Source organism: Peromyscus leucopus, chromosome 1, assembly GCF_004664715.2.
Source record: "Peromyscus leucopus breed LL Stock chromosome 1, UCI_PerLeu_2.1, whole genome shotgun sequence".
In the NCBI taxonomy this organism is placed as follows: domain Eukaryota; kingdom Metazoa; phylum Chordata; class Mammalia; order Rodentia; family Cricetidae; genus Peromyscus; species Peromyscus leucopus.
In genome coordinates, this window is record NC_051063.1 from 39,911,757 (window position 1) to 39,934,895 (window position 23,139).

The 23,139-nt window shown below is 43.0% G+C and overlaps 1 protein-coding gene across 1 annotated transcript in view; it reads left to right on the forward strand.

Moving 5' to 3' along the window:
* The window catches only part of Cfap43 (cilia and flagella associated protein 43), a 102,776-nt gene that overhangs the window by 33,847 nt on the left and 45,790 nt on the right, over nucleotides 1-23,139 (forward strand). The window contains exons 8-12 of the mRNA XM_028874652.2: nucleotides 659-790; nucleotides 4,252-4,368; nucleotides 11,158-11,238; nucleotides 13,868-14,016; nucleotides 22,699-22,802. Of these exons, the coding sequence (XP_028730485.1) occupies nucleotides 659-790; nucleotides 4,252-4,368; nucleotides 11,158-11,238; nucleotides 13,868-14,016; nucleotides 22,699-22,802 (583 nt within the window). The remainder of the gene's footprint in view (nucleotides 1-658; nucleotides 791-4,251; nucleotides 4,369-11,157; nucleotides 11,239-13,867; nucleotides 14,017-22,698; nucleotides 22,803-23,139) is intronic.

Sequence of the window (23,139 nt, forward strand, 5' to 3'; positions counted from 1 at the left end):
AGCCATTTTTATTGAAGGCCTGCCACATTCTAGCACTATATCGGGGAATGGAAAATAGGACCTGAAGTAACTAAGAGGCACATTTCTACCTTTGTGTCACACAGGTGTTTAAAAAATGTTCATAGTAAAACACACTTAGGACTCAGTCTAGGAGAGAAAATAGAGCAGGCAGTGGTGGCACACACCTTTAACCCCAGTACTGGGAAGCACACACACCTTTAATCCCAGGAAGTGACGGCTGGGTGCAGAAAGGTATATAAGGTGTGAGGAGACAGGAACTAGTCTTTAGGATGAGGAAAGCTTTTTCAGACTGAGGAGTCCTAGAGGTAAGAGGTGGCTTGTTCCTTTGTCTCTCTGATCTTCAGGCAAATTTTATTAGGGTACACAATATATCACCACAGACGAATGCCCTTTGAAATGAGGAGAATTAACATACACACCATGCAAACTCTGTCTCGTGTGTCCTGCCTTCTGCCTAGTGAAGAGCATGGTTAAATGTGGTCTGAATTAAAGGTGACAGCCCATTCTAGATGTAAACACATATGGTGCTCTCAAACGGAAGGCAGCAGTCCCTGAGTCTGACTTGTCTGATGATGAAAGTGGACCGTGCGTTGGCAAAGACTGACTTTGTGTCTGTCTCAATGTCTTTGGTCTGTAGGATGGCTTGATATACTCGTTCACCGTCAAAGATTCAAAGTACCAAGTGAAGAATTTTCTTGAGGTTGATGGACCAGTGGCACATTTGATCTTTTCCCCTAGTTATAAAATGTTGCTGATTCAAACGGACAAGGTACATTAGATAGTGATTCTGGATGTGGTCTTCAGACACTGTCAGTGTGATGGGGATGAAGAACAGGGTGTGTTGTATAATGAGTCTCTTCTCATCAGAACTCTATTGCAAATGGAAAGTATCATGTGCACAAAGACCTGAATAAAAACCCTAATTAGTCTTTTCTCCCCCACCCCCCATTTGTTTGTTTTTCAAAATAGGGTTTCTCTGTATAGCTTTGGAGCCTGCCCTGGAAATCACTTTGTAGACCAGGCTGGTCTCGAACTCAGAGAGATCCTCCTGCCTCTGCCTCCACAGTGCTGGAATTAAAGGTGTGTGGCCACCACCGCCCGGCCACAATCCTAACTAGTCTTAACAATAAAAACCTGGAGTCAGATATTGAGGGTAAGCGCTTAAAGATCAGAGAAGCAGAGCAGCCAGCCACCAAAGACTTCTACCTCTACGAAATCTCAGACCAAATGGGTGATCCTGTCTCTATGAATCCTCAGACTGAATGGGCCAGATCCTGTCTCCACCTGCCTCAGATTCCTGTTTCCACCTCTCTAGTGCTGGGATTAAAGGTGTGAGTCACCACCAACTGGCTCTGTTTCTCTTTTAGACTGGATCAATCTCATGTAGCCCAGGGTGGCCTTGAACTCCTGATCTTCCTACTTCCTCCTCCCAAGTGCTGGGATTGAAGGTGTATGCCACCACTGCCTGGCCTCTATGATTAACTAGTGGCTAACTCTGCCCTCTGATCTCCAGGCAAGCTTTATTTGTCGGAACACAAACAAAATATCACACAACATAAGATCCAAATAAAAAATAGATGTTGATGGGTCAGTGGTGGCTCATGCCTTTAATCCCAGCACTTAGGAGGCAGAGGCAGGAGGATCTCTCTGAGTTTGAGACCAACCTGGAGGCTGGAGAGATGGCTCAGCAATTAAGAGCACTGGCTACTCTTCTAGAGGACATGGGTTCAATTCCCAGCACCCACATGGCAGCTCACAACTGTCTGTAACTCCAGTTCTAGGAGATCTGACACCTTTACACCAATGCTCATAAAATAAAATTAAATAAATTAAAAAAAAAAAAAAAAAGACCAACCTGGTCTACAGAGCAAGCTCCAGGACAGCCAGGGCTACACAGAGAAACCCTGTCTTGAACCCCTGACCCTGCCACTGACCAAAATATCTGTTTGTTTATGTACACACACCAATAGAGGAAAGAGCAAATTTGATCTAGGGTCCTGCGTGCTCCCCCTAACCCTAGCGTCCTAGCCCCCTCCCCCCCCCCAGCCCCTCCCCCCAGCCCCCCCCCCCCCAGCCCCCTAGCCCCCTCACTACCACCCCCTTGCCTTCCACGTCTCTCGGCTGTCTCTCCTTTGTCGCCCCCGTTTCTTTGCACACGGTCCCCTCTGTCATTTAGTGTCTTCCACTCCTCCCACTTACATTTCTGTCCTATTGGTAACTTTGGAAGAAAGTTACCAACTAGAACATAAAAATGTCCCGAAATATAGATTTGTTGGACTAACTTGGTCACCCATCTTTCTGGATCAGTCACTCCAGTCAGGGGAAGTCTGAGCTCTGATTGGTCAATCAAATCTCTATCTACCCTTGGATGTTGGTTCCAGTCAACTCACCCAAATATGAGTTCTGTATGAAAAGAAGGTTGAAGAATCAGTACGGAGTTTAACAAGTGACTTCAGAGTTATATAGTTAGAAAGATCCCCGATTAATAAAATGACTCTTAAAAGTCAACATTGAACTGATGGCAAAGTTAAATATTTTGGTTTAAATATGGGACATCAAAACAATGCTATTATGTTTTATAAATAAGTGAAAAAAAACTTCAAATATCTGTTAAGAACAAGAAACTATTTTTAAAAGTATCCTAATAGAAAGAGAAAATACAAACAAAACTACACACACACACACACACACACACACACAACAAAGGAAACACTAAATGAACATATCTGGGGGCTGGAGAGATGAGTCATAGTTAAGAGCACTGGTTGAGCACTTGGAACTCCATTCCAAGCATCCACAAAGCAGCTCACAAACACTATGTAACTCAAATCCCAGGGTATTTTACCTTTCTCCTGACCTCCATGAGCACTAGGCAGGCATGTGGCACACAGACATGTATGCAGGCAAAACACCCCACGCACCTAAAAAAAAAAATAAAGGTTAAAAAATTAAATGAACATACCTGACAAAAGACTTGACATAGAAGGTAGATGAATAGATTATTGAGAATGTTGCCTAGACAACAGAATTTAAGAAGGCCCAGAAGAAAGGAGAAGAGATGTCAATTATACAGTGAAAAATAGCATGTCTGATTGAAGTCCTGGGGTGGGGGCAGAGGTAATTCTTCAGGAGGTACTAACATGGCTTTCCAGAGCTAATAAAGAGAGAAGTTCACAGAGTTAAGAGACACGGTAAATCCCAAAGTAGAGACAGAATGATATCCACATTTAACAATTCCCAAGATGACCCATTTGAAAAACAAAGACAAATCTTTTTTAAGAATTAAAAAAAGTAATTTTCTAAAAAGAAAAATTACTTCAAATACATTTTCAGACACTTTAAAACCAAGAGTGCACCACCAGCAGGCTGTTACTAGAAAAAACTCTTAAAATAAATGTACTTCATGAAAAGAAAGAGAAAAAGATCCCAAGTAGAAGGTCAAAAAAAAAAAAAAATCAAAGAAGCAAAACCCAACTATTCACTTTGACAGCACATCTAAAATATCAAGGTCCAGTGAGATAACAGCAAAAGATGAACATGCACCATTCATACACCAACTAGAAGGAATCTGGTGGCACTCTGTTGGCATTAGATGAATAAATCCTCATGGTGAAAGTCATACAGAAGATAAAATCCCTTATTTTCAGATGATAGAATATGAAATTTATTGGAATGTATGAACATGTAACACACACAAGTACCTAACAATATAGCCACAAATATACATAATACATGACGGAATGGCTAGGAAAAACCAAGCAGAAGATTTTTAATAGGCTTCTCTACACATGTGATGGAGTGAACCATGAGTTCTCTACATGTGTGATGGAATGAACAGTGTATTTTTGCCATAGCAGTCTATACAGACAGAGCATTTCTCTCAGCCACTCACAGTCCATGGTGGTTTCTCCTTCTGAGTAAAGGCCCAAAACACCATGCTTTAAATGACCCTTCACAACATCGATTCCATATCCCATCCCTGACCTTATGGCCCACATGCTTGTCTCATGCTGTGTTTATTGATGCATTATGTCATTCACTCATTTAAATGAATAAATAAGATTTCTGTATTTTAAGTATCTCAGGGACCTTGTTTAAGTCTGTGATTTCCCGTCATCTAGTCCCAAACAGTGTGTTGCACACAGCGGCCATTAAACAAGTCTGTGGTGAATTAATGACATGTGCAGTAATTACACAATGTGTTTTCTTTTCTCTGTGTGGATTTTTCAGGGGACTGTTTATATTTACACATTTGGGGAGGAGCCAGCTCTAGATAAAGTCCTAGAAGCCTGTGATGGGAAAGTTCTGGCAATGGACTTTGTCACACCTGGAACCAAACATTTCATGGTAAGAAATGGTCTCCTGGGACACTGCAGGATCAAAGTTGTTATATTTCATGGTTTAAATTCCTAACCGCATGAACTGAGTATCTTTGGACCAACTGTTTGATAGGCAAAGTTTTTCAAAGCCTATATTCAGTGAAAGAGATATTCTGAAGGCCCAATCAAAGAAACTGGATGAATAACATTCCAAAAGTGCAAAAGTCCAAAAGTGTCTTCTGGGACAAGATGGGTTATCTAGTGAATTCTACTAAACATTTAATGCAAAAAAAAAAAAAAAAAATACAATTCTCCACAATCCCATTTAAAAGTTATAAGCAGAGCAAATTCTTCACTCATTCTCCAAGACTTTCCTTTGGCACCCAAGCCAGAGAAAACACCATAAGAAGAATAAATTACGGGTCACTATCTCTCCTGAGCCCAAAGACAAGCATCCTCCATTAAATACTAGCAATGCATAAAAACAATTACATACCTCAGGGTGATTTATGTCAGAACCCTGAAACACTGATTCCACATTAAATAATCAGTTAGCGTACTCCATCACATCATGACTAAGCATCATAGGCTAAAGAAGAAAAATCGTGTCATCTTATCAGTCAGTGAAGCACTCAACAACATCTGTTACTGACTTACAATAAAAATATTTCAAAAATCGATAGAGAGGCTCACTGTAGTAGGTATATCTACAAAATACCTAACTCCTAATCAATATCACACTGGAAGTCTGAGCTCATACAATAAGATTTTTAAAAAGAGTAAAAGGTATACAGACAGGACAGAAATAAAACTGACTCTGTGCTCAGGTGACATGATTGCCACCAAAGAAAGTCACAAACTATCGGCACACACCCCTAGACCTAGGTGATCATAGCAAGGTGCAGGAGAATCAGTTAACACAAAAAGAGAGAAACTGTTTTCATACATACCAAACAATGAGCAATTAAAATCCGAAGTTAGAAACACAATACTGTTTACCTTAGTACAATACAATGAACTAGGACTACATCTAACAAAAGATAGCAGGCTCCATATGAGAAATCCACAAATGACCGTCTTCATCTATGGAGACCTGTCACCCTGACAAGGATAAGAAGCTTCAGTTTTGCTAACATGTCGCTTCTTTCCAAGTTGAGCTACAGACTTGGTATGATTCTTGTCAAAATATCAGTAAGTTATCTTGTAAAAATTGGTTGCTTGTAAAATTTACATAGCAATGCAAAAAAATCGATAAACTACTGAAGGAGGTGTCAGTGCGATACTGAGAAGCAAATACAGTCAGGAGCTGATGCTAGAATAATAAAGACTGGTGTTGGTGAAAGAATAAAATAATAGATAAATGTAATAGAAAACAGAGCCCCCAAGTGAAGCCACGTGAATATAATCAACTGATCTTTTGTTGTTTAAAACTTTATTTTATGAAAGGGTCTTGCTGAGCTGCCCAGGCTGGCCTTGAACTTACAATCTTCATACCTCCACTCCCCAGTTTGCTGGGATTATAAGCAAGTGCCACCACCATGCCTAACATAGTAGCTGACATTTGGCAAAGTAGCAAAGACAATTCAGTAAAAATATTATCATCTTTTCAACAAAGGTGCTGAAACAAGAAATTTCTGTGTGCACATGACCTCCAGTGCACCCACCATGGCAGGTGCATACTCACACACACAAATAAATATAATTAAAATAGTTTGAACCCAGATGCAAAAGTTATACTTTCCAAAAAAATTAAAATCAACTGTAGACAAATGTAAATGCAAAATTATAAAATTATTAAAAGATGATGAAAAATCTGAGTTACCTTGGGCTTGGTGGTAAATGCTTTAACTACAGTACTAAGTACAGTCTACAGAGGGACAAATTGGGAGGTTGCACATGAATGGATGGTCTGCTCTGTGAAGGATCTCTGGAGTAGAAAGCCCCAGGCACACCCTCTGTAGAGGACAGGAAGCCACAGCTGACAAAGGACCAGGGTCTCAGATCTGCAAAGAGCACGTGGGACTCAACAGTATGTGAGAGCACACACTGGTACAGCCACTTTGGAAACCAACATGGCAGTCGATCGACCTCAAGACCCAGCTCTGTCACTCTTGGGCCATATACCCAAGGGACGCTCAACCATACCACAAGGACACTTGCTCAACTATGTTCATGTAGCTTTATTTGTAATAGCCAGAAGCTGGAAACAACCTAGATGTCCCTCAGCCAAGGAATGAATAAAGAAAATGTGGTACATCTACACAATGGAGTATTACTCAGCTGTTTAAAAAAAAAAAAAGCACACCAGGAAATTTGAAGGCAAATGGATGGAACTAGAAAAAATCATCCCAAATGAACTGGGGCAGGTGGGGGTGGGAACGTGAGGAATCAGATTGGGGGGGATGGGGAGAGTGCTGAAAGAGAGACTGGAAAGGGGGCCATTCTAGGGTCAGATAGGAACAGTGCAAGGGAAACCCCCAGGATCTACAAGGATGACCCCATCTAAGACTTCTAACAGTAGGGGATAGGTAGCCTGAACTGGCCATCTCCTGTACCCAGGCAAGACTTCCAATGGAGGGACACCAACCCCCAGCTACCTAACCTTCAGCCTACAATCTGTCCTGCCTACAAGATGTGCCTACAAGATGTGCTGGTGCAGAAATTGTGGGAGTGACCAACCACTGATGGTTCAGCCTAAGACCCATGCCATGATATTGAGCCCACCCCTGACACTGCCTGGCATGCCAGGACCCAGAAGCTGGAAGGCCCAGAAACCTAGGATAGAACAAATACGACTAGAACAAAAAGTCAATGAAATGATTCCTAATAATATTCTGCTATACTCATAGATTGTTACCTGGTCCAGTTGTCATCAGAGAGGCTGTACCCAGCAACTGGTGGAAACAGATGCAGACCCACAGGCAAACATTAGGCAGAGTTTGGGGAATCCTGAAGAGAGGGAAGGAAGGATTGTAGGAGGGGTCAGGAACGTCACAAGAAAACCCACAGGATCAACTAACCTGGGCTCATAGGAGCTCACAGAGACTGAACTGACAACCAGGGAGCCTGCATGGGACTGACCTAGGCACTCTGCATATATGTGACAGTTGTATAGCCTGGTCTTCTTGTGGGACTCCTAACAGTGGGAGCAGGGGCTGTCTCTGACTCTGTTGTCAGCTTTTGGGAAACTATTCCTCATACTGGGTTCCCTTGCCCAGCCTTACTATGAGGGGAGATGCTTAGAGTTACCACAACTTGATAGGCCTTGTTTTGCTGATATCTATGGGAGGCCTGCCCTTTTCTAAATAGAAACAGAGGAGGAGGGGAGTGGGGTGGTGGTGAGGGACTGGGAGGAGAGAGGGGGGAAACTGCAGCCAGGATGAAAAATAAGTAAATATAAATCAATAAAAGAAAGAAAGTGAACAACTTCAATCAGAAATGCACAAAAAAAAGTATGACTAGACTCCACACTAAAGAAGACATATGGATGGAAAATAAGTTATGAAAAGACGCTGCCCATTAGGATGTCTAAAATCTAACATGCCAGCGATGACAAAAGGTTGCTGCAGAGCAGCCAAAGCACTCATTCGTTGCGTATAGGCATGGCCGATTTGGAAGATGGCTTGTCAGTTTCTTTCACCACTAGACAGGTGCCATATGCTCTGGTGGTTACACTTCTTAACCAAATGGGTTGAAAACATAATGCCACCCAAAAATAAGCAGCATTGTTCATAATGGCCCAAACTTGGCAAACCACTGAGGTACCCATCCACCAGTGAATGGAAAGACTGGGGTAGTCATACAATATGCTGTTGCTCAGTAATAAAAAGAAATAAAGCTGTCAAGCCGCCAAAAGACTTGGAAGGGTCATAAATGTATAGTGCTAAGTGAAAGAAGCCAGCGTGGAAAAGCCGACATGCTGAATGAATCTAACGGGACAGTCTGGGAAAAGCAAAGCCACAGAGACAGTAAAAAAGATCAGCAGTTGTCAGGGGTGTGGGGAGGGAGGCAGGAGCAGACAGGAGATTTTTTAAGGTGGAGAAACTGCCTTCTATATATACAGTGCTGGTAAATGCATGTGATTACAAGCTCGTCAAAACTCTCAGAATGAGCAACACAAAGATTGAAGGAGCCCTGATGTAAACTGTAGACGTTAGCCAATAAATCAGTGTGGATGTGTGTGCTGTAGCCCATGTTCCACTCTGATGCAAGCTGTTAACAACAGAGAACTGGAGGTCGGGGAGAGGTCCACTGTACTTGCTGCTCAAACTTCTATACTCCTAAATGTGCTCTAAAAGTAAAAGAATTTTAAAAAACAGTATATAATTTCCTGTTTCGGGGCTTAATCATTATCATTAGGCAATGGTCCCACTGAATTTCCAGGAGATTTTTACTTTAAGTAGATTGTAGGGAAAATATTTATTTTTATTTTTATGTGTGTAGGTGTTTTACCTGCATGTGTTATTGTGCACACATATGTGCCTGGTGCCTGCAAAAGCCAAAAGAGGACATTGGATCCCTTGTAACTGGAGTTACAGAGGGTTGTAAACAGCCATGTGGGTGCTGGGAATCAAGCCTTGGTCCTCAGGAAGAGCAGTCAGTACTCTTAACCACTAGGCCATATTTTCTAGTCCCTTATTTCACTTTTCTTAACTGAGTTATGATAGTTAAATCCTATTAAAGATAACTTATTTTGGGCTGCCTGGGTTCTTATTGCCCTAGACTGGCTGAAGACATCACAGGCCTGCCTGGTGCCACAAGGTGCTGGGCAGGTAGGCACCATTATGATGAGCAAATACATGGTGGAGAAATGGGAGAGAAGGAGAAGCAGACTAGTTGATGTGCTGTGGAAAGAGGCAGAACTGAAGAAGCAAAGGTGGTGAGGAACAGGCTGATGTGGGTGGCCTGCTTGCCTCCTGGGGCCATGGTGACATCTGGGCCCAGGCTGCAGCTGAGGGCCACGTCTAGGTCCGTGGTCCTATGGCAGTCGGGATCTGTATTGCTAACTGCGGCTCCTGTTACCACAGGGAACCGTAGGAACCAAGCATGCTGAAATCCGAGGGCTGTGCTGAGCAGCACCTCCCTTCACTGGCCCTGGGAGAGCTGGTCCTGCCCCTCAGGGGAGAGCTGGCCCCACACTGGAGATGGCCCCACCTCTCACCATGGGTATTGGAGCTGGCCCCAATGGCATGGGCATAGAAGAGCTGGCTGGGCAAAGAAGGCCGGCTCTGTCCCTACCTGAAGGGAGTGGTCCCAGTGGCCCAGACTGGCCAAATCAGCTACCACCGGACCCACATCCAGGACTTTGAGTTGGCCCACCCCAACAACTACCCAATCTATGACCTGCTGGAGTGTGTGAAGGGACAGGTCCTATAGGACCATAGCCACAGGATCTCCATGACTGGGGGTAAGAGCAGGATATCTGAGGGGAGTTTCGGTGAGGGTCCGGTATGGATGGTGTACAAGAAGCCAGAGACCTTGAACCAGACCCATAATTCATTGCAATGAACATTTGCAAGTAAAGCTGAATGGACAGAAGATTATACTGCATAAAGCAGCTCTCAGCGCCACTAAGACAAATGAAGAGGTACTGGAGAGGCAGGAAAGATGGAGGATTGAAGTGGGTTTTTGGGTTGTTTGGTTTGGTTTGTTTTTAATTAATATTTTTTAAAATTTTCTTTTGGGGGATACTACAGGTTAAGGGTAAATATGGAGGGACTAAGAAATAAGCAAGATTGGGGTACATGTTGTGAAATTCCTAAATAATCAATAAAAGCTTATGTTAAGAAGATAACTTGTTTTATTTCTTACATTTTTATTATTTATTGTCTATTTGTTGTATGTACATACATGCCCTCACATAAGGGGGTCAATGGACAATTTGTGGGAGTTGGTTCTCTCCATCCACCACATGGGTCCCTGGATCAAATTCAGGTCATCAGACTTGGTAGCAAGTGTCTTTTCCCACTGAATATATCTTTACTTTGCAGCCCTGGCTGGTGGGGAACTCAGTATATAGGCCAGTTGGCCTCAGACTCACAGAGATCCCCCTTCTTTTGCTTCCCAAGTGCTGAAGATAATTGTTTTAAAGACACAAAAGGAGCTAAGTATGATAGTTTGTGCCTGTAATCCTAGCATGTGGGAAAGGAGACCGGGGGTTGGGGGGGGTGTAGGTGGGGTTTTTTGTTCCACCAACCCGCTCCCAAATAACCACACAGAGACTTAATATTAATTATAAATGATTGACCAGTAGCTTAGGCTTTTTACTAACTAGCTCTTATAACTTAAATCAACCCATTTTTATTAATCTATGTGCTGCCCTGAGGCTTGTTTACCTCATCTACATGCTTCCCATCCTACATCTACATCTCAGGGCATCTCCTCCTGACTCCTGAGACTCTGCCCCTCTTCTCCCCAGCATTCTCTTAGTTTGGTTCTCCCACCTAACCTTATCCTATCTAGCTGTAGGCCAGTCAGCTTCTTTATTAAACCAATCACAGTGACATGTATTCACACAGTGTAAAATAATATTTCACAAGGAGACTGGGAGTTCAAACCTGGCCTGGGTTTTGTATGAAACCTTGTTTCAGGGAGACAAAGAAGGGGAGAGGGAGAAGAAAGCAGGAGGATAGAGAAAAAGGTAACGGCTAACATTTCTTCAGAAAATAAGAATTGAGATTGAGTTTATAAATTATTAATAACCCACACAAACAGTGAAGCTTTTAACTGGCCCCCAGGTTAACACACTAGACCACTAGCATGTGCTGCACAGCAGACTCCAGCCCTCCGCTCACTGTTACGTTTCTTTCTCCTACAGACACTCACAAATTCAGGGGAAGTCAATCTTTTGTGGATAGAGGATGGCACTTGCATAAGCAAGATTCTTCTGGGAACTCAAGTAAGTGTACCTGACAAATCAGTGTTCAAAATATTTATTCCAATTCCACTCGCCTTTCTAGTTCCCATCTCAGGGGTCTGTGGAAATCCTCACTACCGCGTTGTTTCACCCACACAGAGTTTGAGAAGCCCCGATTTAGTCATACTCACCTGGCACAGTGCCAACCTCACACCACAGTGTCAGAGAAGGGAACCAGCCTGAAGGAGGGGGATGAAGACACAGCAGAAGGTCCCCCTCTCTGGAGGCCCCAAAGAGTGTCTTCTAAGGGAGCAATCCCTGTAAGAGGACCAGCAACGCTAATCAACATAAGCTCAGCCCTGGAAATAGGTCACATTCATCCCAAGCCCTAGAAGTTATGGGAGGGGATTTCTCCACGGATATTCAAGACTTTTATAGAAGGAAGCCATCTAGATACCAGCTGGCAAACACCCACGACACATTCCTCAAGATGCCATCACTTCTGCCCAAGTCACAGTACATTTTGCATAAAAATAATGTAAAAAATGTAAAGACCTAATAAATAATAATGGTGCCGATTTTTTCCATTGAATCCTAGAAAGTAGGGAAATTCCAGTCCTTCTCTCCTACAAAATTAAAAATCTCAATTATAAAAGATTTATCTCAATCAATTATATAAGAAATGATACTAAGCATCATGCCATATAATGTTACAAGTTGCAAAAAAAAAAAAATACCTCCTCTCCCAGAAAAGTAATAATAAAAAGTCTTGTCTTAAAAGCCATGAAATATAGAACACTACATAATCTTCTCTGTGACAAAGGCTTGTATGTATCAGTTTCTATGAGAACTTAGAACTAAAGAGACGTTCTATATCCATCTCTGTTTGCGGACAAGAAGCAAGTGGGTAACAATACCCCCAGGAGGCCGTATAACCAGGATTCACCTTGCTCCTCTTGGACAAGGCAGAATACAGTCACTGTCAGGTCTTGCTCAGCCTTCACTGAGCTCCGAGCCAGGCCTGGTACAAGGCTGTGGTCCAGCCTGGTTACATAGCTGTGATCTAGCCTGTGCTTGGGAGACAGGGGTCTTTCCTTATGGTAGATCCCACTGCACTACAGAGAAATGATCACTGTACAGACCCAGTGATGCTGAGGCCAAATATTTCTGCCTCTGCTGTAGCTGTTTCCCTGTGAACACTTTAGGCAGTAGTTCTCAAGGAGCCCAGCCCAGCACCACCATGGCTAGATGCCCATACTGCAGAAGCTTCCCTTGCTATCTGTCGCCCGTGAGAGGACATGAGACTCCCTTGGCCACTGCTGTTTAGAGTACCTCACTGCAGCTGTAGAATGGAGTATTTCAGTGGATAATTTGAGGAGCATCTCTCTCTCTCTCTCTCTCTCTCTCTCTCTCTCTCTCTCTCTCTCTCTCTCTCTCTCTCTCTCGGTCTTATCCTATAAAGGCTTTCAGTTATTATGTAATAAGAGCCCACTGAAGAGAGCCAGGTAGAGGCACATCTACTGGGAGAGGGCACGGTGGCTAAAATGCCTGCTGTAAGGACCAGGATCTCCAGCACCTATGTAAATGCTGTGCAGATGTGATGGGCATCTATACTCCCAGGTGTGGGAGGCAGAAACAGGCCTCAGTGGAGCAAGCTGGCTGGCTGGAATAGCTGGGTCAGCAAGCTCTGGGTTCAAACAAGAGACCCTGCCTCAGTGTATAAGGTGGAGAGCAATCGGGGAAGACGGCCGATGACCATCTTTGGCCTACAACTGCACATACACACACATGTATGTATGTGGACCCTCGCACATGCACACACGTGTATGTGACCTCGCCACGCACACACACATTATGTGACCCTCACACACGCACCACATGTATGTGACCCTCACACATGCACACACATGTATGTGGACCCTCGCACATGCACACACATGTATGTGGACCCTCGCACATGCACACACATGTATGTGGACCCTCGCACATGCACACACATGTATGTGGACCCTCACACATGCACACCCTGCACCACAATGCTCTGTTTGAAAGTCGGAGCCTTGAGTGCTCATCTGGACGCTGTCATCAGCCCAATTTTATTTGTTGTCCTCACAGCAGCTGACAGATCTCCATCTGACTTGCCCTCTTGTTTTCTTTTTCAAACCCCAATAAATATGTCCTTGGGTTTCTACCTGAGTCCAATTCTGCATCCTTTTATATATGAGATGTATAATCCATAAGTGGACACCATGTTTCCCTGTGACGTGAGGAACCCCGTGTTCCCCTGTGACGCGAGGGACCCCATACTTCCCTGTGACGTGAGGAACCCCGTGTTTCCCTGTGACACTACAGCTTAGTTTTCTTAAATCCTCTTTATCCTATTATTCTCGTTTTTAGCATAAAAATACCACATAGATCTTCCTGTGGTCGCTTCTGCACTCTGACCATTTCAGGAATGTTGACTTTCTGAGAAGAAATATGTACCATAACAAGCTTGCAAGGCTTTTCAAAACTTCTAAGCATTTGAGGTGGGGTGGGGGTAGGCAGAGGATGAAATAGAGGGCTTGGAGCATGCTAAGAGCAAGCTCTGCAGCCCTGAGCTACATGCCCAGCCCAGTAGGTGTCTTGTGTATGGAGCACGCCTCATTCTCTGGGGTTTTATCTTAAACAGGCAACAGCTCTAGCATGCTCCCCTTCCTCCTGGTCAGCTGTCGTGGGGACAATGGATGGCTATCTATACTTCCTGGACACCCAGAACGTGGAGTTCCCTCGGGTGATTCACAGGACCTTCCTCTCCGAGTCACCAGTGAAGATCTTGACGTAAGTATCTCCTGTCATCAGGCCTATCAGCTGGGGCTCCAGCAAAGCATGTCTGTTTTTTCAGTTTTACACATTTCATTTATTTTGAACACCCACTCAGTTCAGCATTCAAAAAGTACAAAGGCACACAGAGTAGGAAGTCTCACACACAGCTCCCTCCCAGGAGCAGCCTATAATCTATTTTCAACATCACCTTTCAAAGATGTTTTTATCCACAAATAAACAAAAGACCAGAATTTCTCTTCACTTACATGGTCTTCAAATAATGAGAGAGGCTGGAGTGTGTGCTCTTGTGTGAGGATGCATGAATGAGTGCAAGCATGTTGGCCAGAGTCCAGTCTTAGGTATTTCCTCAGATGCCATCCAACTTGTTTTAAGGGGATGGGTTCTCTCACTGGGCCTGGAACTCACTGATGGGGTTAGACTAGGTGGGTTGGCCAGTGAAGGCCGAAGGTCTTGTCTCCACCTCCCCAGCCCTGAGGTCATGTACAGATGCCACAATGGCTTTGTTTCAGGCAGGTTCTGGGTCTTGAACTCTGGTCCTTATGCTTGAGAGACAGGCACTTTATCAACTGAGCTGTCTCGCCAGCCCCACTGGAGAATGTTCAACATCCATATTAAAGGCCAGCCTCATGCTTCTGTACGACGGCATGGGATTCCATTAGCCACGTTTCATCATTTTTCTCAAACAGTAGTACACTGATGGATGTTTAAATTATTTCAAATCCTTTGAAGCAATATTCTCAAGGAGATTTCTGCTGGTTTCTAACATTATTATAGAAAGTGATGAGTTACGTGATAACGTTTTCATACTTGGTTTTCATTCGCCTCTGTTCCCATTTCCCTTCCCCTTTGCTGCCCTCAAGATTCATTTTCTGCTTCCATGGTTCATTATTTTCTTTTTTCTTCCCTCCTTAAGATCTCTCTTCCCTCTAGTTTTGTCCATTCCTTATGACCTTTCTAGTTCTCTCTGTGTGTCTCTCACTCTCTGTCTCTGTCTCTGTCTCTCTCTCTCTCTCTCTCACACACACACACACACAAACGTGCGCACACACACATGCACACACACTAAAATCTAGACTCTGCATGTGAGATAAAGCGCGTAGTGTTGTCTTTCTGAATCTGGCCTATAGAGTTTACCGTAACAGTTTCCAGTCTCACCCATTTTCTTGAAGAGGTCATGATTTCATTTACAGTTATTTTTTACTCTTTTTCTTTTATTGAAAATAGGTATTTTCATTCAATATATTCTGATTACAGTTTCCCCACCCCCAGTTCCTCTGAGAGCCTCCCTACCTCCCCTCCCATCAGAATTCACCCCATTTCTGACTCTCATTAGAAAAAAAACAGCCATCTAAAGAATAATAATAAAATATGACAGAAACAAATCAGAATAGGACAAAACAAAAAGAAGAAAAAGAGCCAAGGAAAAAAAAACACAAAAAATACATCTAGACAGAGAAACACAGATTCACACACACACACACACACACACACACACACACACACACACACAGTGGAAGCCCATAAAAACACAAACGTGGAAACCATAATATATATAAAAAGTACCTATAATGTAAATAAAATAAAATAATTAAAAAAATAAATGTCCTGTCTAAACATTGAGACAAAGAAACTCCAAAGATGCCACTGAATTCTTTTTGTGTGGGCCATCTACTGAAGGACATGGGGCCTACCCTTAAGAGTGGTTTGTATCCCCAGGGAGACTGTTGGGGAGAGGTAGTTATCCATCTGTGAGTAGTTATCAGTTGGAGATAGCATCTGCAGCTTCTTGGATAGGGAGGGGACACATGTCCACTTCTCTGAGCACTGGGACCCCATTTGGCACAGACCCATGCAGGCCCTGTGCATGCTGCCAGTCTCTGTGAATTCAGATGTGCGATGGTCCCCCTGCATTTAGAAGGCCTTGTTTCCTTGGTGTTCCCTACCCCCCCTGGCTTTGACCATCCTTGCACCTCCTCTTCCATAGGGTTCCTTGAGCCCTAAGGGGGGCAGGGCATTTGTGGAGACATCCCATTTCGGACTAGATGTTCCAAGGTCTCTCACTCTCCACACGCTGTCAAGTTGTAGGTCTCTGTATTTGTTCCCATCTGCCACCGGAGGAAGCTTCTCTGATGGTGACTAGGCAAGACACTGATCTATGAGTATAGCAGGAAGCCATTAGGAGTCATGTTATGGCTGCGTTCCTTTAGCAGAACAGTAGTACTAGGGTTTCCCCTAGGTCTCTGACTTACCCAGCCTCAAGTTTTAGCCAGGGATGGACTGCGTCTCATGGAGTGGGCTGTAAATCCAATCAGAGAGTGGTTGGTGACTTCCACAAGCCTTGTGCCACTGTTGCACTAGCACATCTTGCAGGTGGGTCACCGTTGTAGACTTAAGGGTTTGTAGCTGGTTGGTGTTTACCTTTCTCCCTTGGTAGCAACAAGAGTACCTTCCCATGCTGTGAACGGGGGGAATATGAATAGTCAGTGGGGGTGAAGGCATGGTGCAGGCACCAGCTCGACTTCTCCATGTTCAAGGTGTTGCATAGGTGATGTCTTCAGCAATGGAGCTTTGCTGTCAGTTTGTGGAGAGCAACCAACAGCCTTGGCAATAGCCTGGGTTCTTTGGGGGTTCCCATGGAGTCCCTTTGGCCAACAACTTGATTAGATGCAACCCATTTCCAGTACTGGAAGTTTCATTTGGTGACAAGAGATATCCAGTTGGGGCTCTGTCTCCTCCATTTTTGGTAATTTAGAGTATATATATATATATACATATATATATATATATATATATATTTCTATTGTATTAGATTTTCATATGACCACCCCTAAGTTTTAGCAGTTCTTCCCCATATTTCCTCCCTTTCTTCCCTTTTTCCTCCCTCTCCCTATGAGGTCCTTCTGTTCCAATCTCCCCTTTCATCTATCCATATCTATTCTATTTTCCCCTCCTAAGGAGATCCATCCATCTCTCCTAGTCCCTTACCCAAGACCTAACCTCTGTGGTCATACATATTGTAGCTTACTTATTGACGATTTAACGGTTAACATCCACATGTAAGTGAATACGTACTGTATTTATCTTTCTGGGTCTAGGTTATCTCACTCAAGATCATTTTTTTCTAGCTCCACCCATTTGCCTGTGAATTTCATGGTTTTTGTTTTGTTTTGTTTTGTTTTGTTTTTGTTGTTGTTGTTGTTTTGTTTTTTCATAGCAGATACTGAATTCCCAGGGTCCTGGGGATTTTGCTATGTCTAGCATGGGATATCTGAGGGGAAAAAAAATCTATCTATACTATGTTCTTATGTCTGTTAACTTTATCTCTCTAAGACAAAATTCTATCAATACAGCTATGGCTCTGTCAGGCATTCAGGGAAGGAATAACTCTAGACATACCAAGCTCTTTATCTATTTACTTTGTTTCTCTGGTCTGAATCCTGTCTACATAGTTTTAGTTCCGTCCAGTTCCCTAGCTCATAGTCCTGCTAATGACTAAATTCTCTGTTTCCTCGTTCTCCATTTCCTCTACTCTCTACTCCTGGCACTCAGAAAACTCTATCCGAGATCTGCTTTACCCTCTACAGAACCTCTGTCTTTCTTTCTTTGGCATACCATGCTGTTCTGTCTCTTTCTACAGAAAATGCCTGCCATTTCTTTCCCTGGGCACTCAGGTTCTCTGCCTCCTCAGGAATGTTGTTCCACCTCACACCTTGACATGTAAAAACCTCTTTTGTTCTCAGTCAATTGCTCTGGAGAGCCACTAGGCCTCAAGGTGAGGAGTTGGTCTGAGCTTCATTTGCACAAGAAACAAAACTATTCAGTTTGTCTCCTAGGTTCAGCAGAGGGAGTTAGTAACGTAGAAGTTCAGCAGGTCTGGAAATATTTGGGCAGGCAAGAATTTCATAGTAGAAGACAGCTAGAATATTAAAGGCTGGATAACACCAACTATTCATAATAAATGACTTGCCTCTTGACAGACCCTTGGCCGGTCAAAGTGTTATGCCCAGATTGTGACCCCCCAAAGAGACCACCGTAGACCTTGGATGTCCAGAATGCAACAGCAAGGTTTATTCTGCAGATACAAGTCTAGACAGGGACTCATTTCTACATCCAATACAGTGAGGCAGGGAGGAGTGCCTCTTTCTTGGGGAAGTTAGTTTTTATAGGCAAAACCCATAAAATTTCTTAGAGGGGAGGGGGTTAGTATGGGTCCATCCTTGATTGGTCAAGTTTTTCCCGGGCCTGGACTTTATCTTATTTTATCTTATCTGTTTGCCCTGTCAGGAGTTTTACAACTCATCTCCGGGGTCTGGTCTTGTTATCTCTGGAGAGGGGCATCTCGTGGTTAATTGGTTACCATCAGACATCCTGATTCTGTTCTTTTGTTCCTGGGGCTGGCGCCGCCATCATTTCTGGGGACTTGAAACTGGCCTGTCCTAGATCACAGTCCCAAAGCCGCCACTGGAGACTTTTAGGTACAGGATGCAAAAGTAAGGTGTTTTCTAAGTTTACAAGTCTCCAGGGAGGCTCTTTCAAATCTCTCACTCACAGCAGGGAGGTTGGAAGGAGCTCCCCTTTCTTTGTGAGGCTAGTTCTTAAAGGCACAGACCATATAATTTATTTTAACCCGCCTCCCTTTTTAGTCTTTTGGTCGAATATCCTGACTGTTTTCCAAAGTCCCTGTAGCAGATACAGCCACCTGGGGAAAAGGGGTCTAAGTTCTTATCTACACTTAGGAATCCTGGTTTAAGCTTCTCTTTGTCTGTAGGGGATAGAGTGGGGGGTTTTACTGAGGAATCACAAAAGTATAGCTTTAATACACATCTGAATCTATAATATATTCTTGCAGCCCGAAAGAAGCTGAGTTATATTTCATTGTGTAAATCTACCACATTTTCTTCATCTATCCATCCATCCATTGATGGCCATCTAGGCTGTTTCCAATTTCTGACTATTATGAATAGAGCAGCAGTGAACATGGATGAGCAAGTGTCTCTGTGGTAGGATGAAGTGTCCTTTGCGTATATGCCCAAGGGCCAAGAGTGATATAGCTGAATCTTGAGGTAGATCTATTCCCAGCTTCCTCAGGAACCACCACACAGTTCCCATAGTGGCTGTACAAGTTTGCACTCCCACCAGCAATGGATGAGGGTTCTCCTTACTCTGCTTCCTCACCAGCATGAACTGTCATTTATTTGGTTTTTTTGGCTTTTGGGTTGTTTGTTTGTTTTTGCAAGAGAGGGAATGGTGCAAGAAATGGTTTATTTCATCTTAAAGATTAGAGTCTATGGTGAAGGGAAGTCCAGGCAGGAACCTGGAACCAGAAGCTGAGGCAGAGGCAGTAGAGAAATGCTACTTACTGGCTTGCTCAGTCTGCTTTCTTATACAGCCTTGAGCCATCTGCCCAGGGATAATGCCACCCACAGTGGGTTTGGCTCTCCCACATAAATCATTAGTCAAGAAAATGCCCCCACAGACTTACCTACAGGCCAATCTGATATTTTCATTTTCTTAGTTGAAGTTCTCTCTTTCTAGATGACCCTGGCTTGTGTCAAATTGACCAAGCGGACGAAATCCAACCAACAGAGTTACTTACAGGACTAAGGATGAGGATTACTTATAGGAAGCAGAAATGACTCAAAGACAACTGCATCACCAAAGCCCGCCCAAGAATGGGACAGCTCACAAAAGCTGGAAACCGGGAGCACACTTCACAGCTTGTAGGAAGTTCAACAGGGAGAAAGGGGCCTTTGCAGGGGCCTCAGTTGGTCTGAGCCTCTTCCAGGCAGCTGGACTGGCCTCTTTGTCTTCTATGCACCTCAGCTGGTCTCTTTCCTTCAGGCTACTGGGGTTGGCAGAGCCTCCTGTGGGCAGCTCAGGCGACTGAGCCAATCTCTCAGCAGGACTTACTGCTTGCATGTGCTTTGGAAGGAAGACCAAGTGAACCTGGTCAGTTTCAGGGACTTCTCGAAGCTGTTTTTGAGTTGTTCATTGCCTAAGCCTAAACACATTTTGCTGCAATATAGAAAGTTTCACCCTCCCTTAGAATATCCTGTTTCACCTTCCTGGAAACATCTGATCTAAAATATCCTGTTAATTCATACACTGAACACCCCTTTCTACACCTAGGGTTTTCAGAAGTTTGCCTTCTGGATGGAAGATGTTAATCTCCAGGGAAACTGCTACCCAAGACTGGGTCGTCACATAGTATTTCAACTTTGAGTTTTTTAAGAAACTTATGTACTTATTCTCATACTGGCTACACAAGTGTAGAGCCCCGCCACCAGCAAATGAGGGTTCGTCTTCCCTGTGTCCTTACTTGCATTTGTTTGTTTTCTTGGTGATAACCATACCAATTGGGATGAGGTAGGCCCTCAAAGAAGTTTCCATTGCATTTCCCTGATGTCTAGGAACGGGGAATAGTTTTTCAAACATGTATTTGAAAATGACTCTTTGTAGTCAGGGATCATTCGTGTTTTTATATGAATTTTAAGATTATGTTTTTCTAGTTCTGTGGAGAAAGTCACAGAAATTTTGATGAGGATTGGGTCACATCTGAAGACCACTTTTGGTAATGGAGACATTGTCACAGCGCTAATCCTGCCTATCCATGAACCCAGAAGGTCTTCCATCTTCTATGTCTTCACCTTCTTTCTTCAGTGTGTGTAAAATTTTCATCACAGAGGTCTTCCACTGCCATGGTTAGGTTTATTCTTAGGTATTTTTGTTTTTGATCTGTTGTGAATGGGATATTTTTCTAAGCTTCTTTCACAGCACTTTTTCATAAAAGATACTGGATTTTGAGTGTAGATTTTATATTGTTACCCAGCTGAAAGTGTTACCTCATCAAAGAGTTTTCTGGTAGAGTCCATGGGGTCTTTTAAGTATAGTATCATGTGACTTGCAAATAGGATATTTTGATTTCCTCATTTCCTATATTCATCCCTCTTATTTCATTCTCTTGTCTTATTGTCCTAAGACTTTTGGCATCACATTAAATAGAGTGGAGGGGGTTGGCATCCTTTTTGCTTTCAGGTATTAATAGAAATGCTCTCAATGTTCCCCAAATTTTAGAATTTGGTCTGTGGAGTCTTTATTATACACAGATATGTTCTTTGAATTCCTTGGATTTTTTTTTTTAGGACTTTTATTATGAAGGGACATTGAACTTTGTCAAAGCCTTTTCCGTGTCCATTGAGACAATTAGGTGATTCCTATTATTAAGTCTATTTGTATGTTGTTTTGTATATATTATTTTGCACATGTTGAATGTACCTTGTATCTCTGAGATTAAATCAATTTATTCATGGTGTCTAAACTGTCCCTGCTGACCTCTGTGGCCTCCAGCACAGAGGAAGTCAGAGTGACTTCCCTCTTTGGCCCTTGCTCTTCTGTAACATGTCTTCTTGTATGGGCCGCCTCTTTCCCAGACCTTTTTTTTTTTTAAATTTTTCTTCTCTGATCCATATTGTTTCATTCTTTTCTATTTTGATAAACTTGTAGAAGTGCTTCACTACATTTCTCCCCTTTGTCCATGTGGCAGTTGTAAGGTTCTAAAATGTCACATCCATCACTGGCAAATCTCTGCCAATGCATTCTACCAATTTACCATGAAACATCTGCCTATGTGTTTCCTGAGCGTTTTTGTTTGTTTGTTTGTTTGTTTTTTGGTTTTTCGAGACAGGGTTTCTCTGTGTAGCTTTGCACCTTTCCTGGATCTCGGTCTGTAAACCAGGCTGGCCTCGAACTCACAAAGATCCACCTGCCTCTGCCTCCCGAGTGCTGGGATTAAAGGCGTGCGCCACCACCACCCAGCCTTCCTGAGCGTTTTTTGCTTGGCTGGATGTTTGCTTTTGTTTTGTGTCTGTGTGAGGATTGAGCCCCAGGCCTCCTCTGTGTTAGTCAAGCCCTCTACCACTGAGCTACATCGCCAGCCCTCCTGAGTCTTCTTGATTATGTATTTGTAAGTTAAATTTGGGGTCACATTAGCTCAGAGGGGAATGACTACCTCAACATGTAGATGTAGGTTTTTATAAGGTCAGAGAATATTTTAAAATCACAAACCCTAGGGCTGGGAATGTGGCCTAATGGTAGATGGGCTGCCTTGCATGCACAAGACCCTCAGTTCCATCCCAGCAGCACAAAATAAATGAATATATAAGTAAATGTCACACACTGTAAGAGTGACTTCTTTTCAATCATCCTTCAAGTATAGTTGAAAGTTTTCCTGTGTCCCACCTGGCCCACAAATCTCTCACCCACAGCCCCACAGCCCTTTATAAAATAATCACTCAGAGGCTTATATTAATTATAACTGCTTGGCCGTTAGCTCAGGCTTATTACTGATTAGCTCTTATACTTAAATTAACCCATAAGTCTTATCTATGTTTAGCCACGTGACTGGGTCCCTTTTCTCAGTTCTGCCTTGTCATCTTGCCTCCTCTGTGTCTGGCTGGCGACTCCTGACTCAGCCCTTTCTCTCCCCAGAATTCTCCTTGTCTGCTTATCCTGCCTATACTTCCTGCCTGGCTACTGGCCAATCAGCATTTTATTTATCAACTAATCAGAGCAACTCACATTCACAGCACACAGAACGACATCCCACAGCATGCAAACTCACTTACACCAAGCTGATAAAACAAGCATAATCTGGACATTGGATTTCTTTTCTCCTAGTTACGACCAGCGAGGAATTTTTCTGTTAGTTGGTACAGTGGACGGAAACATCTTTGTCATCGATGCCAAACCCTCAAACTCATTTCAGATTTTTGGATACACTGGTATGCTACAGCATATTTGTTTGTTTTAAACTTAGATCACTTTACACCAAATAATTTAAAGTTAAAAATTTTAATTATAGCAAAACAATTGCATACATCATTATTTTTCTGAAAAATAATACTTTAAATAGAAGTTAAATTCCCATGTTATATTTAGAGAAATTTGGAATATTAGAGTTGTCTGGTATGCATTTGATGTTAAAATGTCTTATATCAACTATTGAATTAATTAGTGAAGTATCTGAACATTTTGATATTATAAAGAGAGAAAAAGCTGGGAATCCAACAGACATCCTCCTCACCTCTCACTGAAACTACAAACAGAGTAGGAAGCAGT